This window comes from Macrosteles quadrilineatus, unplaced genomic scaffold (genome assembly GCF_028750875.1).
Source record: "Macrosteles quadrilineatus isolate MER2022 unplaced genomic scaffold, UCM_ALF_1.0 Scaffold_1__1_contigs__length_201487025, whole genome shotgun sequence".
Lineage (NCBI taxonomy): Eukaryota > Metazoa > Arthropoda > Insecta > Hemiptera > Cicadellidae > Macrosteles > Macrosteles quadrilineatus.
Genome location: NW_026542594.1, coordinates 124292213 through 124311625, shown reverse-complemented (window position 1 = coordinate 124311625; position 19413 = coordinate 124292213). Strand labels below are relative to the sequence as shown.

The 19413-nt window shown below is 34.3% G+C and overlaps 1 protein-coding gene across 1 annotated transcript in view; it reads right to left on the bottom strand.

Annotated features, from left to right (window-relative positions):
• Positions 1-1361: 1361 nt before the first annotated feature.
• The window catches only part of LOC128984351 (phosphofurin acidic cluster sorting protein 2), a 266594-nt gene continuing 248542 nt past the window's right edge, over positions 1362-19413 (bottom strand). The window contains exon 21 of the mRNA XM_054403662.1: positions 1362-11911. Coding sequence (XP_054259637.1) covers positions 11790-11911 — 122 coding nt within the window. The 3' untranslated portion in view covers positions 1362-11789. The remainder of the gene's footprint in view (positions 11912-19413) is intronic.

Genomic DNA, 19413 nt, shown 5'->3' with positions numbered 1-19413 from the left:
GATGTTGGACAACTTTTTTACTCCACAACTTGGACAGTACGAAGTGAACGATGAAATGTTTTTCCAGCAAGACGGAGCAACATCCCACACTGCTCGAGTAAGCATGCATATTGTCAATCAGTTGTTTCCAAATCGTGTGATCTCCCGAAATGGAGATATTGCATGGCCCTCTCGTTCACCTGACCTCACAGCATGTGATTTTTTCTTGTGGGGTTATCTGAAAAGTAAGGTTTACCAAGGTAATCCTCCTAGAACAATTGAAGCCCTGAAAGAGCGGATCCGGCAGGAAGTTGGTCAAATCCCACTGGCAATGCTACGAAATGTGATGAGTCACTTCAAGGTCCGGCTGGAGGAATGTGTACGTTTAAACGGACGCCATCTTACTGGAGTTATTTTCAAGAAATAACTGACATTTTACTGTTGCAGAAAATGCTTTTTCATGTTTTTTAATATTGTGGAATAAAAATAATTTTTTAACAAAGGGTTTTTATTTAACAGTATTTTTAAAATCGCTTGTTATTATGCCTCACCTTGTATAAAGCCAAAAGTACCCATGAACTTTTGAGAAAACTACAAGTCACACCCCCATAAACCATATACTTAAAATGTTCGTCATGACAAGAAACCTTGCGCAAAATTATCCATTATTTCATAAGTTGCTCTATAAGGTCGTAATTGCTTTCCAAAGGGAACTTTCCATTTCCATTTACCTAATGGGGTGGAGCCCATGGGTAACAGCTAGTTTCTTATTGGAGTTAAATTTGGCTTTTCTTTTCCGAGTTTGTTTGGCTCTTCTACCAGACCGATATTCATAATTTTGGTCTGAAATAAAGCTTCACTATACACCCCAGTAATGAAATACATTATAAGTTGATAGTGATAAGAGTCCTTGGAGGCTAGCGGCCATCTTGGATAATTTCAAACAGCTGCTGAAGAGTTATTTATCATCCAAAAATAGTTTTACAAACACCAAAGTAATTATAATTTAAATATCTAGTATACTGTGGGATTAGAAATGTAGTTTTGAATTTCCAAGGGAGTCCATGGAAGCTAACGGCTATCTTGGATTTGCCCACCATAAGAGCAATGTTAATTTTGTTAATTTCAAACAGCCGCTGAAGAGTTCCGAGCAGAAGTCTACCGTCCAAAAATATTTTTTCAAACACCAGAGTGATTGTAATTTTAATATTTAGTATATGCTGTGAGATTAGAAATTTTCATTGTAGTTCTTTACTTTTAACTGTTTTATGAGTTAGAATGTCTAGGCTCCAAGGACTCTTAAGTTGATGAGGGATAACAAATACAAGTTTAAACATATATATATACATTTAATAGTTTTAATTAAAAAAGATGCATTTTGGTATTAAATACAAAGCAGTCTTTAAAATTAATATCAATACTCACTCTTAAATAGTTTTTATCTATAGTTTAGACACAACTCTACATATACATTGATATTATGTAAAACTGGTTAAATGCACAAAAATGGCACTAAAATGTAGGATGGACATTAATAAATTATAAAAATGGATGATTGTAACTGTACACTCCAATTTTTATACTTAATATAGGCTACTACACTAAATATCAGCAGTATGAACACAGACCAAGCGTAACTGAGTGAAAATTTAAAAACGCACGTTTTCATGTCCCTGGCCTTTTACTTTGTAGATACTGGATTTGTAGTTTATTATTATGTGTTTTAATATTTTTTGGGACGGGGGCAACATGTTACACACATTTATTTGGTTTTAGATAGGTTCTAGGTATTTTTTTCGTATTTTTAAAGTCTCGAAATTCACGACCATGAAATGTCCCTAGGGTACATTTTCCAACTTTCACGCTGTTTTTAGACTAATTATTCATGCCAAAATATATAATGCCATATTTTTATGTCATCTATGGTTATTAAACTTACAAAAAAGGAGCATATTATAATTTTATTGTCATTACAAACTGACTACCATGACAAAATAAGTCTGTCCCTCGATTTGGCGTCACGACCATTTGGGAAAAATTTTCAACTTTGGAGCACGACAGTGGCAAGCCTGGTGTCGATGGAGTCAGTTGGTTTTAGAGACTAGTTCGGGGTGTACGTCAGGATTGTAGTGCCGGTCGTTTCGAGTTGAAAGGAGGAATTACAAGATTAATAAAGGAAAGATTGTGTTTTTTGTAATTTTGGTGTGTCCATGACCGTACGTAGTCATTCGATGAAGTAGACATGGTGTTAATTTTTGTTTATAAGATATTTCATTTGCTAGATTAACCTAGAAGTCCACTTTGTATCCTCGAACATGAGGTGCAGGGCTACTGCCAGAACAGAGCCAAATAACACGTAATTTCACGACCATCGCGGGTTTTTTCACGACCAATCCAGCCTTATAGATTATACTGTGTTTGGTCGTGACAATAACTTTAATATAATTGTAAATAGAACAGTTTAGTTCAATTGAAACACATTTTTATTATAACTAACAGGATAATTGAAGGATTGTTTAGAAAGATTTAGAATATTCCAGACAATTCACGACCATACCGCTTGTCCCTGACCATCACGTTTATGATTTCTATCATAAAAATTTCAAAAATTAAAATATCGTCATATTTCAATGTTTTATACACAAAAGAAGCACACCTCTATACAAACATAACGATTTTTTGGGCCTCAGGTAAGTTTTTTCGGAGTTATACAAACTTAAAAAGATTTGATTGACTTTTTTTCAATTTTTTGAGTTTTTTATTTTTTTTTAGAAAGACCAAATATACAAAAAGCTCAGTGACCTTTTTATTATATAATGGTCATAAAAGTAAATTAGTTTTTAGCAAAACATAGTTATAAAAATAATATTAACTATTTTTAATATTCATTTAAACGTCCGTTATGGTCGTGACAGGATTTTGTGTTTTTTCACTAAAGATGCTCTTTTAAAAAGAAACTACCAAAGATATTGCGTTACCATGGTCATTTTATGAAACTTCAAATGTTAATGAAATAAAAAAAATAATACAAATTTTGAAAAAAGGAGAAAAAAATTTGCAAAGTGCTTTTCCTGAAAACGTACGTTTTTAAATTTTCACTCAACTATATTACACAAGTGGATGAAAGAAATACATTTTATATCACAGATAATTGTGTCAAATAACTCTGTAAATATTTTTTGACCAGCTGCTTGAATAGACCAGCTCAGAGGAAATAATTATGAAAATATTTTTTATGGGTGATAAGGATAAATGTCTGTAGGCTATATAAAACAATACATTCAAGCAAGGCAAAATTATATACATTTCTTCAAAAGGACTTTGAAATTATACGCTTAAATTTCTTTTTTATTATAATTTTATAACTTAAATTTGTAATTTATCATACTAAGGGAAACTATTATAAACATATTTTGTTGTTATATTGTGTTTAAATTCAAATTTATAAGTTTAATACTTCATATAAAGATTTTAGATACTACTTTTATAGGTAATCAAGAGGAAACTTCAGATAAAAAAAGCTTTTTGGGCTTTTCAATTAAATTATCTGAGAATGTTTGTGTTTGTCAGACTCTTAACAAAACAATAAAAACAACAAGGAGTGGTAGTTTATTGTTTATCTCGATTGGTTGTTCAATTGACTTTTTTAATTTATCTAAGGCTAATATCATACGCGCGCTATTGCTGCCGCCACGTTGATGCCGCTCGAACCCGGCAATGGGGGTTCTTATGGGGCTAGTCATACGGACACTAATGCCTTCAGCAAGTCCACGTTAGCCGGACGGTGAGCGCTGCCAACGCGGACGGTCGTGTTGGCTACATGGCACTAGTGACAGGGCGAACCTGTCATAGGAGCGCTAGCGTCAGCGGAGCGCATTTGCCACCCGACTGCTGGCAGAAACTCTGGAATACCTTTTTGGAGTCATCATCATGTTAGACAAAGAAAAATTTATTTATACAGTTTAAAAAATTGTCTGTACGTTAAGTCGAGTGGTAATAGCAACAGGCAACTGTTTCGCACAATCACAATCCTGGAACGAGGTTGGGAAGGCCATGCCCTAGAACTGGAATGAGTTGACAGCTGCTGAAAAAGACCAAGTAGGTAACTATTTTAATGTACCTGATAGCAATATGCACCATATTGGAAATAAGTGCTGCGACTGCAAATGCGCCCGGAAGACTATGTATGACAAACACACAGCGTTGGCGGGACGGCATTAACGCGACGCATTTTCCGTCACGTATGACATGGAATTTTTCCGGCGTTATCTTGACGGCAATAGCGCTTGTATGATATGAGCCTACTCATCATTGCAGCTCCATGAAACAATGGAATGGACGATGTCCACAAGACCAGCTGTTTACTGAACTACTTTGGCACCAAAATGTAGATATTAAAACAATGGGTTTTGCAGCAGTATGACAACAAGTCCAATAAATTACATGTAAAAAAACTGGACTTTTTTAAAACACAGTTATAGATTTCCATTCTTGCCTTTAACAATTTCTCTTAAAAAAAAATGTCTATGTAATGTGTGTGAACAAGTTATATCACATATTCACAGCATATACATTACTTTAAATGGAGGTCAAAAATCTATATAATTAATACGCTACATGAAACTTTGTCGGTTGAACTCCTCCGCCATTTCTTAACCGATTTTATCCATTGACGTCTCATTAGAAAGAGCGTGTCGCGTAGATTTGCAACCTGGCCTTACATTTTATAAAAAGTCCCTTGGGCTCTGCCCCAGTGGCTTTGAAAGTTCCAATGTTATCCTTATGGAGAACATAATTCTTTACATTTTGATCAGCTGTATAATTTAATTGCTGTTATTTATTTTCAATTCAACGAAACGCTTTGGGTACATTTACTGATTTTGTTGAAATTAAATACTTACCACTTGAATTTACTATGTAAAATATCGAGGAAGCCTGGGAAATTTGATATATTTTACCTCCTATATAATGAAGAACACCTACAATATGAAGATGTTCACAAACAATGAACAAGGATGTTAGCCGAAGTGTTACTATTTTGTAGTAAACACGGACATAACTTTATGATGATTGGCAAAATAAAACACTCTAAGGCTGAATTTAACTGGTACCGCAAGGACATTAAATAAAATATATTTTTTCATAAAAGTCAAGTGATTTTAAAATAATATGACTACATCCAAGAAACCTTAATAAAACTTTCATTGAAGGATTTGCATTATCCACATTTAAGGGAAACAAAAAACCAACTGAACAATATTAGACCTTTCAATTCTGGATTTTTCTCAGAAATATAACTTACGTTATAACAGTAACTAACCAAATTAATGCTAACTGAAGCAAATACAATTATTGTGATAGAGAGGTTATGCAGAAAATCAGGCAGTTCTTAAGTAATGTCAACAAAATGTTATCACTATAAAAAAATGACTGAAATTTGTAAACGTACTGGCGATGTAGTGCCATGCAGACTACATTATCACTGACGAAGATCAACATGGACAACCTAATGTGGCTATAAGTGGGGAACATTTGTAGAATACACTAAAAAACCAGATCAGCTTTTGAAAAATTATAAAATATTTACAATAAATGTTGATTATATGGAACTGTTAGGTACGTAATCTATAAGTTGAGTCTTTTAAACTCATGGGAAATTATGCCTTTTATTAGTTTTTTTAATAAGTTTACTTTACTTCTTTGCAATTGCTCGATTTCGAGCAACATGTACACTAGTTGTTTTTTAAACCATTGCACCTACAATGCAAATAATATTAGGGCTGTTCATTTGCACAGAACTAAATGTCATAAAAAAGGGGAATTGTTTAAACTTACTTAGTGTTTAGTAGTTAAGATACTATAACTTTAAACTTAGTTTACCAATTAAAATATTAGTGAGCACTGGGTTAAATGTATAGGTGGGAAGGCAAAAGTTGAGGAAATATGAATCTTCTATCTATATATAAAGCCAAAAGTACCCATGAACTTTTGAGAAAACTACAAGTCACACCCCCATAAACCATATACTTAAAATTTTTGTCATGACGAGAAACCTTGTGCAAAATATCCATTATTTCATAAATTGCCCTTTAAGGCCGTAATTCCTTTCTAAAGGGAACTTTTCATATACATAATGTTAAAAATACCTCAGCTGTACTTATTTGTTTGTTATTCTTTCAATTTATTACCTTATTAAAATCAGGTGTGGTTATTTGTTCCTTTAACTGTATTTTGTTTATTTCGGGTTAACTAAACCAATTAATAGTTTTATTAATACTTATGATGTCAAACGGGGTGAAGCCCGTGGGTAACAGCTAGTATACAGGGTGTCTAGTTTATTTCCATTATAAAATTCAAGACTAATAATTCCAGACTTTTTAAGACTAATTCCAGATTTTACAGGACTAGTTTTTCAACAATTATTGGGCGTTGATACCAAAATGTATCGATTCTCGATTTTTGATACCGATACCAATTTGTATAGCTTAATAAAATTTTCTAAATAATACTACACCAACCCCTGTCTTTGTCATAAAGTAGTATTATGATAATGTGGAGTTTTCAAGTAAAGAAATAATGCAGCAATAAAAAATTCTAACCAGCAAATTTGGTTGTTTTTTTATCATGAAATCTTCCGCGTACCGTACGTTTAGACATCATCATTGACAGCAGCGGTTACAGAAACGTGATCGTTGTCGTCCACGATTGCGGCAAAATCATGAACATTTCCCGGGGCTGTTTAGACATCACCGTCGTTCCCCGCGGTCACAGAAACGTCATCGTCGTCATCCGGGATCGCGGCAAAATCATGAACATTTCCCGCGGCTGTTTGGACATCACAGTCATCTCCTGCGGTCACGGAAACATTATCGTCGTCGTCCGCGATTACGGCAAAATCATGAACATTTCCTGCGGCCGTGTAGACATCATCGTCGTCTCCCGCGGTCACGGAAACGTCATCGTCATCTCCCACGGTCACGGAAACGTCATCGTCGTCATCCGCAATCGCGGCAAAATCATGAACATTTCCCGAGGCTGTGTAGACATCATCATTGGCTTTCGTGGTTACGTAAACGCAAGACGACGATCGCGGCAAAATCATGAAAATTCCCGACTTTTAAATTAAATTTAAGACTAAATCCCGACTTTTCAAGACCATTTTGAAATTCAATACTAATTCCCGACTTTCCCGATTTTCCAGACTACTAGACACCCTGAGTATATATAAAATCCAATGTATGTTTGTTTGTTTGTTCGTCCTTTATGGACTCCGAAACCGCTCGACAGATTGTAATGAAACTTTCAGGCATTATTACGCATTATTCAAGGATGGTTTGTGTGAAGCTTGGTGCAGATCCGTCAAAAGGGCTCCACCACAGTGGCTCAGGAGTTTCCCATGTTAACCTTATGAGTACTCATATTTAAATGGAATAAAAGAAGAGCTGGTGCAACTAAACAATTTGATTCTGTAATGTTCAATAGCATTAAAATTTAATAGGTTTACCAACAGGGTGCAACACTATTATATTTTAAATTTATGACAACAGCTAATTTGCAACCAAAAGATGAGTGAGCGTAGCGAACAAACTTCAACCTGGAAGCGAGTTAGCGTGGGGAACGAGCTAACCTGAAGGCAAGTGAGCGCAGCGAACGAGCTCCTACCTAAAGGTGAGTAAGCGTAGCAAACGAACTTCAACCAGGACGTGATTGAGCCATGCGAACGAGCTCATCTTGAAAATGAACGAGCATTGACATAAAACCACATTAGGACAGGACGAAGTCTGTCGGGCCAGCTCGTATTAAATAAAATGAAAATAATATATTGTAATTAGGGGTCTGCGGTGCACGGAAAAAGTCGGTAAGGTACAGTTCTGGCTTAGTTACCGTTATCGGTTCAGTACAGCCTATTATAATATAAATTACTTACACTTTACTATTGTAGTCAATGGTAGTTGGTTCCGAGCACATAAAAGTCTTATCAAAGGATTGTTAACGATCTTCATAATTTGTGGTACATAAATTGTAGTTAGAAAACCATGAATGTAGGATACTATCCATTTTCATAGTAATTTCAATGTATTGAAAATAAAAATTAATGGATTAAAACACAATTCTGAGAAGAAAACCACAAAAATACCGGTAACCGCATTTACCGTACCGATTTACAACCGAGAACCGAGATGTACCGAACCGTACTGACCTTAAATTTTCTGTACTGCAGACCCCTAATTGTGATTATTCAATTTTAAAAAAGAAAAAAAAACTGGCAATGCTTATTATTGCAGTGCATTTCTTTCTTCTTTGATTTACTTGCAGTTGTTAGTCAAAGAAAATACACTGGTTAGCACCTGTCTATTGGCCCATATTGTTATGTGTGCTTTCTGAATTACAGCCTTCAACATTGGTACTGGTATCTAGAAAAAAGAGAAAACTGCTAGGGCCCATTAGCCAATAATTCACACCCTACACCTCGAAGCCAAATTACATCAAAATCGGACCAAAACTATATCGAGGTATCGGGTTCACAGACATATATATTATGTATAGATATATTATATACAAATCTGAACAAATCATAGGGTTTTTTTTTGCCTCTTGGGACATTAAAATTGAAAAGTATATTGGTCAAGAGTCTAGGTCTTACCGTGCCACCTACGGTAATTGCTACTTCCCTGTAGGGAAATTCGCTAAAAACTTGTAACTGCAGAAAAGTATTATTGTGTTTTAAGAATAAAAGTTGGATAACATATGATAGGTGTAAAAAGCACACATGTAAAAATCACAGCTTTTGTAAGAAAAAAATATTATGACAATCTGTACAAAACTAAAGTGAGAGTAATTTTGCATGTTATTAAAGGATTAACAACAAAAATAGAATTTTCTAGAAAAATGGTAAATTACTTCCTCAGTGAACTCTTGACAGAAACATTACAATTAGAAAAATATTTTTTTTTAATTTAAAATATTTTACTTCTAAAATATTTGAATCACAGACAATAACGCAATGCCAGTTTTATAACAGAACTATTGAGCTCATCACACACAGGGAGCGCTCCTGACTGTGCTGTTTGGAAAGTTCTACTGGGGGTGGTAAATCAGAGACAAGTTTTTTTCTCCTTCTGAACGTCACAGCCAGTTTTGTCATGACATCATTTTAAACCATTGTGTTTTAAGACGAGCATTACTGAAGACAAATATATTATGTTTTTGTTACAGAAATATTTACTCATATCGCACACTGCGATCGCTTCAGTGTTCCCCTCAGTAAAAATATTCCGCTTGTATTTGATCTTTTGAAAGGGGAACGATTCTACAGCAGCACGGAACACTTTCTTTTACTTAAATTTAAAGTATTTAACCAGAGTATTTACAATTGCGAGGCGAGACACGGCACGCTCCCTGAGTGTGATGAGCTTTGTACAACCATTCTAGAGGGACAACAATTTGAATTCATATATATACTACTATATGTATGTATATGTATATGCTGAAAACAAAAATAATCTCAAAGTGCTAACAGAAGTACTAATTAAAGAAGCAAGAAAAAAGGTGTTTACAAATAAATGAAAACAAAACCAACTACATGAAAATAAGTAGGCAAGATGACGAGGAAGACCACTTAGAAGTATTAAACTATAGGTTCCAGAAAACTAGTATTTTTAAGTATTTGGGAGTGATGATCACAAACAATAATAGAGAAGAAATAGAAATTCAGAGCAGACTCACAGCAGCAGAAAGATCATACTGGAGTTTAATAAAATTATTCAAAAGCAAACTGCTATCAAAAACCACTAAAATAAGAATGTATAAAACTATAGTGCAACCTGTATTGCTATACGGGTCAGAAACTTGGTCTTTTACCAAAAAAATCCCAGAAGCGCCTTATTACTTTAGAAAACAACATTTTGAGAAGAATTTTTGGACCAGTAAAAGAAGGAAATGCATGGAGGATAAGGAAAAATAGAGAGTTAAAATAATTATATGGTGAACCAGATATTGTGGGAATAGTTAAGAGTAGGAGGTTGAGATGGATGGGCCATATTAACCGTAGAAGTGAGAGAGAGATGGTAAAGATGGTACTCAGAGGTATACCAGAAGGATGGAGACCATTAGGTAGACCAAGAATGCGATGGGTTGATGAGGCGACGAAGGACTTGAGAGGAATGGGAGCAGACTTGGAGCTGGTAGAGGATAGAAGAGCTTGGAGGCACATGGTTGGCGAGGCCAAAAACCACCTAGGTTTCCAATGGCCACAGGAGTAAGAGTAAGTAAGAGTAAGTATATGTATGTATAATATTCTGCAATGCTTATTTATAGCAAAATGTTATATCTTTGGTATTACTGTATATATTTTTGTATTTTGAAATGATGTAATAGAATATGATAAATAAACTATAAAAAAACTAACAATTAAACTTACATGACTAGTCTCAAAATATTTTATAAGTAAATACTATATTGGTGATGTAAAAGCTTTATATTTTAATTGTTAGCTATTTACAACTTAGTCATAATTAGGCTTATTTAGAACTGTTATATAGAAACCACAAGTCTCATAAAACGAATATTACATTCCATTAAATGTTAAAAAATATGCAGCAATAAACCACTGCATGGTGTCTACCAGATTTCTTAAATGAAATTACTGACTTTTTCTTTTTCATTGCCATTTCTAATATAATCCCGATCAAAAACTTGGTCCATTTCCCATGTTACTACACATTTTTCCATCTATTAGTAACGGCGCCACCATCAAAATGTCTTGTGGTCATGCTACCAGCCTCAAGATATGTTGTGATCTCGGCACAATCGTTAATGTATCTCATAGTCAAGATGCCATCGTCAACATCCTGCAGTAACAGCGCTAGCGCGAAGACCTCCTGCGATCATGGCGCCATCCCGCAGTAACAGCGCCACTGCCAAGACTTCCTGCGATCACCATCGCCAACATGTCCTGAGCTCGTGGGCGATCGTCAACACATCCAATGTTTCCAGCACCATCTTCGACTTGTCTTGCGACTATGAAGGCGCAAACAAGAAGATCCCTGCGGTCATAGAGACATCATCATTGTCCACTGGGTTTGCGGAATCATCGTGAAGATCTCTCACAATAGCGGGAACTTCATCATCGCCACTCACGAGGCGGCCAAATCATCGAACGATACCCGTCTCGAGAAAATCCCGAATTTAATGTAATTCTGTCCAAACAATATATTAATCCCAAAAATTTCACGAAATTTCGGGATTCCCCTATCCCTAATTTTGAGAGTTGGATTATTCTTGACCAAGGGAAATTCATTACTTTATCACAACTTTTCTTTCACGACCTTTCAAAATCCCCAACTTTTGCCCCAGTTTCCTGGAATTCCTGCCTGGTAGACACCCTGCACGGTTTTGTCGCTCAAAACAGATGGTTTATAAACATAACTTTTTTGTTTGGATATCTTATTTTAAGCTTTAAATAAACTGTTTTTACTTTGGATAGTTGACTTACAGTTAGTCAGCTACCGTAAGTCAAAACAGCAAAACACACTAAAATAGTGCAAAAGTTTCAAACAAAACCACTATTTTGGCTCTTTATGCCATAACAAAGCTTTTACACATATTGCATTTTTTTCTTGTGCACTATCATAAAACAGAGATCATAAATATTCATCAAAAAATATGTTACAGGGTGGAACACTTCATTTCAAACAGCTGTTCAACAATAAAACAATCCATATTGAAAACAATGGTACAATCTGATAAGATACATAACTTAATATTTACAACAAATTAAAAAGTTGCCAAACCATAATCGAAAATGGGGTTTAGAGCTGTGATGAATCAGCGGCAGAGAATAGAGAGACAGGAAAATGGCGAATGTGAGTCTGCCATTGAGCAGAGAGTTGAAAGAACTTGACTCCAGACCACTCTGTCCCATCGATACACACTGGAACAATCGAATGTTAAGGCTTACTCCAGTGCTAATAGAAAACAGTAAATGGTGAATGTGAGTCTGTCATTGAGCAGAGAGTTGAAAGAACTAGACTCCAGACCACTCTGTCCCATCGATACACACTGGAACTGGAACAAATCAAATCAATTTATTGACACAAATAACGTTTTATTGGGTGCTTATAGCAGTAACTGGTGTCTTGTCAATTACATAAATCTTAATAATAAAATACAATGGAAAAAACATTTTACATAAAACGTAGAAGATTGCAATAACAATAAAAATGTACAATGACTAACCCAAGGAGGTGTCTGCTAAAAAGTCTGAGATGGTATAATAACCCTTATCCAGTAGAATTTCTTTAGTTTTAACTTTAAAAACATTACATTAAAAAGGTTCTTGTTTCTAGTGTTGTATTTATTTTTTATTAAGAACTTTTCAACATCTTTTTTTTTTTCATGGACATAATTAAGGCTTTCATAAATGAACAGGCTGGAGAAAGTTAATATGGACTGATTTTTTAAATGTTTTTTACAGGAAGCCCTAAATTTAGCGTTTGCCATATTTCTAATTAATCTTTTTTGCATTGAAAATATCTTTTTACTATTTTTTGAATTTCCCCATAAGGTAATGCCATACCTCAAAATCGATTCTACATGGGAAAAATAAACTATTCTGATAACATTTTTTGATGCACACTGAGAAAGGACTGAAAAAGCAAAAAAGTATGATCTTAATTTTTTTTACAAATAATCAATATGTTCCTTCCAATTTAGTTTTTGGTCAATGATCACTCCGAGAAATTTTTGTTGTGAAATATCTGTTATGTTTGACTTTTGAAAAAATAAGACGTTTGTTTTATCACTGTTTAGTGCCAGGCCATTAGCTGTAAACCATTCACGGAGATCTTCCAAAGTTTTGTTAACTGAAATTTGCACTTCCAACATTGAGTTGCCTTTCACAAAAGCAGTGGTATCATCTGCAAAAAGTATTAATTCTGAAAGAATTTTTGGGGCAAGTCATTGATATAGATGATGAATAATAAAGGCCCCAGAATTGAGCCTTGAGGAATTCCACATTCTATATTTATCCAGTCTGAATAGTACTTTATTCCCTTTTTTATGATGAGAGTTCTTTGTTTACGGTTTGCCAAATATGATCTAAACCATTTAAGAATGTTACCTGTTATTCCAATTTTACTAAGTTTGTGAATTAGTAGTTCATGATTGACACAGTCAAATGCCTTAGACAAATCACAGACAACACCAGCTGCATACTGTGATTCATCCAAGGCCAACATGGTTTTGTTAACAAAATTTGATAGAGCTGTTTGAGTGTTTATGCTTTTTCTGAAGCCAAATTGGTAATTGTGAAAGAAAGAATTATTTTCAAGAAATCTACTTAGGTTATCACACATAACCTTTTCAAAAATTTTTGATATGTTTGAGAGTAATGTGATTGGTCGATAATTATTTATGTTTACTTTTGATCCCTTCTTAAAAACTGGAATGACATTACCCTTTTATTTAAGTTTTCCTGGGAAAACACTACTGCTAATGGATGCTTTTATGATGTTACTCAATGCCGGTGCCAGTATTAATGAATTTTGCTTCAATAACAGGACAGGTATTCCATCCCAGCCTGTAGAAGGTTTATTTTTCAGACCTTTTATTATTTTGCTAATGTAATAATCAGAAAAATTCTCAATATAAAAATCTGAATAGTTATAAGATGGATAGTCTTTCATGGTTTCTATTACATTTATCTTCGGAATATTCAATTCATTTAAATATGTTTTTAAAATGGTTATTGAAATATTGTGACACTTCCCTAGGGTCATCAATCCTGGTATTACCATTTCTAGCTCCATACAAGTTTGATTGTTACTCTCTAAACCTAGCTGCCTCCTTGCTACAGACCAAGTAGCCTTTACCTTATTGTCAGACACTTTAATGAAATTGCTGTTGGCCTGCCGCTTAGCTGCTTTGACAACCTTGTTAAAAGTGGTTTTGTATCTCTTAACATCTATAATATTAAAACGAAACTGTGTTTTTTTTATTTCACGATTCTGAATCAACCACTCGACGGATTTTCATGATTTTTGTGTTGAAAGAAAGATAATTTTGAGAACTAGGGAATGTCGAAGCCATAATTTTAGTTTAGGGTCCCAGTTTTTTAGAAATTAAGTTTTAATTTTTAAAAAGTCTAGCAGCCGACGCTAAGATTCTAAACTAGCTTTTGGCATAAAATAATTTGCTTAACATAACAGCTGTAAACATTCAGCTTTTGTGTCACAAATTCAGCATTTGGATGAAAATGTAAAGACATACTTAGGGTTGACTTATTTATACTATGTGTAATGCTAATCATTGATACGTGTTCAATTCTTCTGTAAGAGGATGACAGATTAATTAAATATACATAGTAAAATACTAGGATGTTCAAATTATTTTTTAAAGCAATCTTTGAAATCTTCGATTTGTTTTAGAGCAATATAATTTGTTTTAACTAACAGCTGGTTAAATATAAACTATGGAACTATGAGGTTATTTTATTTACTCTTATTTTGTCATTGATTATAGGTAAGTAAGATTAGTAGAGATAATTATACCACAGTTTTAACCAAAATTAATTAAACCACAGTACAAATCGAGGCTCTGTACACGAGTCTCAATAAAAAAGGATAAATGCAAATTATTTTACTGCTACACTTTCCAAGGAAAGATTAGAAAAATAACAATGTTTACATGTTTTAATTGTTTATGGTAGCTTTTTATTTACAATAATGTTTGTCTGCTTTAACTTTGTTTGGATTAGGCCCGGAAATATTGATGTCATAAAAAGAAGATCAAGAATAATCAGGAATCACGATTTTAAATTACCACCACAACCTCAGCCAGGTTTTATACAAAGATAAACAGATGGATGACATAGATTGAACACGTCAACATTGATCTAGGATACTGCAATTAGACAAACCCTTTTATGAAATCGTGTTCAGTTGTGGTTACAATTGGGGGTGCCTATTAGGGTGGGCTGAAAAAAATTGATTTTTTTTTCAAAGTTCTAATAGTGCGGAAAAGTTGCGAATCATGCAGACAACAAAAAAGAAAAAAAATTATCAAAATCGGTTAACATTTTCCGGTCGCGCATAGGCCCTAAAGTTTGAAAAAAAAATTGAAAAATCACGTTTTAAAAAAAAAACTTTATTTTTTTAATTAATGTTTACGTAATGTAATAGTTTGTAACGTCTTCTGAATGAGCCTTAAAACATTGTGTTTTAGTTTGGTTTATATTAATTGATATCTTCCGGTCGCGCATAAATCTTACAGTTCACCAAAATATTGGAAAATTTCACATTTTCACACATTTATTGAATTCGATAAATAATATTGATAATTAGTTTTTTATAAGTAATGACCATAGTAGGCCAACTTTTTCAATGGAACTGGTCGTGAGTCACTTGTCTAGCCGGGTTGAACGACCTCTCCCCTCCATTCCACCCCCCCCCCTACATTCCTAAGATCACGCCACGCGTCTCCCTCCCCTTATAGTTTTGTCAGTCTGCTTCTGTCAGTTGTGCTTGCAGTGTCCCACTGTTTAGTTAAATATCAGATTTTGTTTTGCAACTGTTTTGGTGTTTTGGGTATCGTATTGCTGTGTGTTACTGTTGACATGACTGTGTGAATATCGATGCAATTACGTCATGGCTCTGCCGAAGAAAGTGATAACAAGACAGACATTCGACTGCCCCATTTTTGGTACTCCAAAAGATCTCCCAACAAACAAGCTACCTACGGGCGAGGAAATCATTCGGGGATGTTCTCAAGAAAGGTTTAATCTAGCATTAAGAATTAATAATAAGAGCGTGAGTTTCAAACAGGTTACCAGTACAGTAACTAACAAAGTAATTAGCTTATATGAAAAAGCATCTATCCCTACAGTTACAGAGACGTGAATTACACAGATCATAACTGCATTGCATGATAAGTATTGTGGCCTGAGGAAATCATATACACGGGACAAAAACAATGCTTCTTTTAAAAAACGTGTTGATGATTTTAAACAAAAGTGCTCACTTCTTTTTGATGTAGCAGCCTGCAAATGCCCAATCGCTGTTGAATGCACTTGCGAAAAAGTCCCAGATCTGTGCCAGTGCAAAGTCACTATTGATTGCAGTTGTGAAAAATCAAAGAAAATACCCCCAATTGAACTAAAATTTGTATACTTAATGCGAAAGTACGGAGTAGGGAAAATTGGCCCGGTGGACGTTAATGAAAGAAACAAGCGTAAGAAAGCATTGGAAAGGAAGTCAAGAGACAGTCATTTATATGTAGAAGAAGCTGCAAAGCCTTCGTCCTCAGATTCTGTTTTAAAATTAGTCGAAACTGAAGAAATACGTTGACCTTCAAGTTTGGACTCAGACACAGGCAGTGATAACGACCAAGATTTTACAGTTCAAACAAAAAAAGCTTCAAAACCCATTTGGCAGATGAGAGTTCAGTTGAAATTTGGGGTCTGCGGTGCACCGAAAAAGTCGGTACGGTACAAGCTTAATTACCGTCATCGGTTCGGTACAGCATTTTACATGGTACAAATTCGATAATAATAAATTACTTTCAGTTTACTGACAGTTGGTTCCGAGCACATAAAAGTCTTATCAGATGTTTGTTTACGATCTTCATAATTTATTACTGGGGTGATGATGCAATAAAAAACCCATTAGCAGTCCCAAATCCATTAACATTTTATCACAACAATAACATTTTATCTCGACAATAATTGTTGTATTCAAGTACTTCCAAGAACTGTTGAGTTTTATCACTTTTATATCTTTACGACTTTCCCCAATTCTATTTTATCATAAAAATAATAGTTTTATGATGACTGTTAAATGTTATCTCTAACTCAGTCAGTATTTTCGTGAATATTCAATTTGCCGCTGGCATTGCTTACTGCCATAAAACTGTTAGGTGCTACATATTAAACTTGTAACCAATCTAATCTACAATCTTATTTATAAGTTAAAATATTTGTTATAAATATTTTATCTTTCTATTGAGAAACCACAAGCATATTTGTTGTTTGCATAATTTTTTTTTCTTTGTTATGCAAGCCTACTCGGTCTCAAATTATGTCATTGCATGTTCTGTATCTTGTCTTACATTGTTAGATGTGGCTGTTTAAGGCTTATATGTTTTTTAGTTTCCTAATTACGCGCTACCCATATAAAATAATGTTAATTTTTTTTTTACTTTTTGATTTTTTTATGTTGTAATATTGTTTATAATCAAAAGTTGACACCCACTTTGTGTGTGCCAGAATTTCAACCGTTTTGCCGTATCTCAAGCCGTTTTCGAGATATAAGCTTTTTTAAACAGTTTTACGGACACTGCCCCAAGAGCCAAGTTCGCGGTCACGGGACTGGGGAATCCCCAGGTGGTGACGTCACCGGGGACGAGTCTATATATAGAAGTGGCATAGTAATGTCAATGTATTATAGTTAAAAATAATGGTTTTAATACAGTTCTGAGAAGAAAACCGCAAAAATACGGGTAGCCGCGTACCGTACCGATTATGTACCGAGAACCGAGGTACAAAATATTGTACCGTACCGAACCGTACCGACCTTAAATTTTCTGTACCGCAGACCCCTAGTTGAAATCCACTGCAATTATAAGTAACCGTTATGGCGTTTCCGATCGTGCAGCGATCGCATCAAGTGTTTTGCATGACTTTGGCGTTATCAGTAATTCCGATTCCACGCATGTTGTAGATAAGAACAAAATAAGACGTGAAAAGCAAACTGTTATGGCTGAATTGTGTGGTAAGTCTGACTCACCTCCACTGTTAGGTCTATATTTAGATGGACGAAAAGACGACACGTTGGTGATTAAGCAAGCTCATTCAAAAAGGTTTCGTAGAACTATTAAGGAAGAGCATTACTCACTGATTCAAGAACCCGGCTCACTCTACGTTGGCCACGTCACTCCAAGTTCTGGAAGCTCTGAAGATATTGTCAAGTCTGTAATTTCTTACCTGTTTGAGCGTGATATTTCTCTTGAAGATCTCATTGTCATCGGATGTGATGGTACTGCTGTCAGTGTTGGGTAAACTACTTTTTAAATGTAGCTTGCTACTGCTACAACTACAATTCTCTAAATGTAGCTTGCTTTTGCTACTTCTACATTTTTACAAAATGTAGCTTGCTACAGCTACAACTACAATCAAATTGTAGCAAACTACTTTTTTGCTACATTTCATTTTTTTAAATGAATCATTAAAATAAACGGTATCAGCAAACGCCTACAATGGGGGGGTTGAACTATATTTTTATTTGGAATTATAAGGACCATAACACATTAATTTCAATCAAACCCGGCTTTTTCCTAAAATATCATATTCTTTATTTTTTGGGGGTTTTATGAGAAATAACATACGGTAATAAAAAATAAGACATAACTTTTGATCCGTACTTTTTACGGAAATGGGATCTGTACCATTTGGTTCAAAATTTTAAGGACCATAATATAAGTACTAATTTTAATCAAACCGGCCTTTTTTTATAAAATCAATTTTTTTTATGGGGGTTTTATGGGAAAATAAATAAGTTACAATAACTTTGGAACCGTAATTTTTACAGAAATGGTATTTGTGCCATTTTGTTTAGAATTTAAAAGACTATAACATACTAAATTTTTATCAAAATCGTTCTGGCCGTTTTTTAGAAAATCTGATTTTCCCGTTATTTTATGGGAAAATCACCATTAAAAATAAGTTTTAAAAAATATTAAAAAAAACATGCTTGGAGATTTAATGAATTAGTACCAAATTTCACAAAAAATCATCTGTTTAGATATTGTGTTCATATAAAGTGTTAAGTTTGTTATAATTTTTTTTAAATTGATAACATTAAAACAATAAAAAAAATTTACTACCTGCTGTATAAGAGAAAATTTCATAGATTTAAGATTTCATACCCCACAACATGGTTTAAGAAAATGTCTTACAGAGGTGGGAGGAGGGATTTAGGCTTGCATTGCCTCAGGAAGGGAGGGAGGGGTTTAAAAAAAATGACAAAAACGTGTTACATAATAATATGTGGACGACCCCTTAGCCGTGATCCTAAACCTCCTATAAAAAAAACAACTCCTCTACCGTACTGGTAACTTAATATTATTACCGTAAATAAATTGGCAAATGTCTCACTTAAATTATGCATACAGTAGAACCTCTTTAATCCGAACCCCCGTAATCCGAACGTCCACTAATCCGAACCCCTTATTGCTGTACTCTATACACAGTACAGCAATTCTTTATTGTATACTGTATTTAATTTACAGTACTGTTTATTCACCATGTTTACTACTGTATTAAATAAACACTGTAGTTTACTTTACAAAACATTTTGTAATTTTTCCCAAATTAATTTTGATCAATTTTAGGCATGTTTTAGCTATTGTTGTGTAAAAACAACAATATGTTCTGTAATCCGA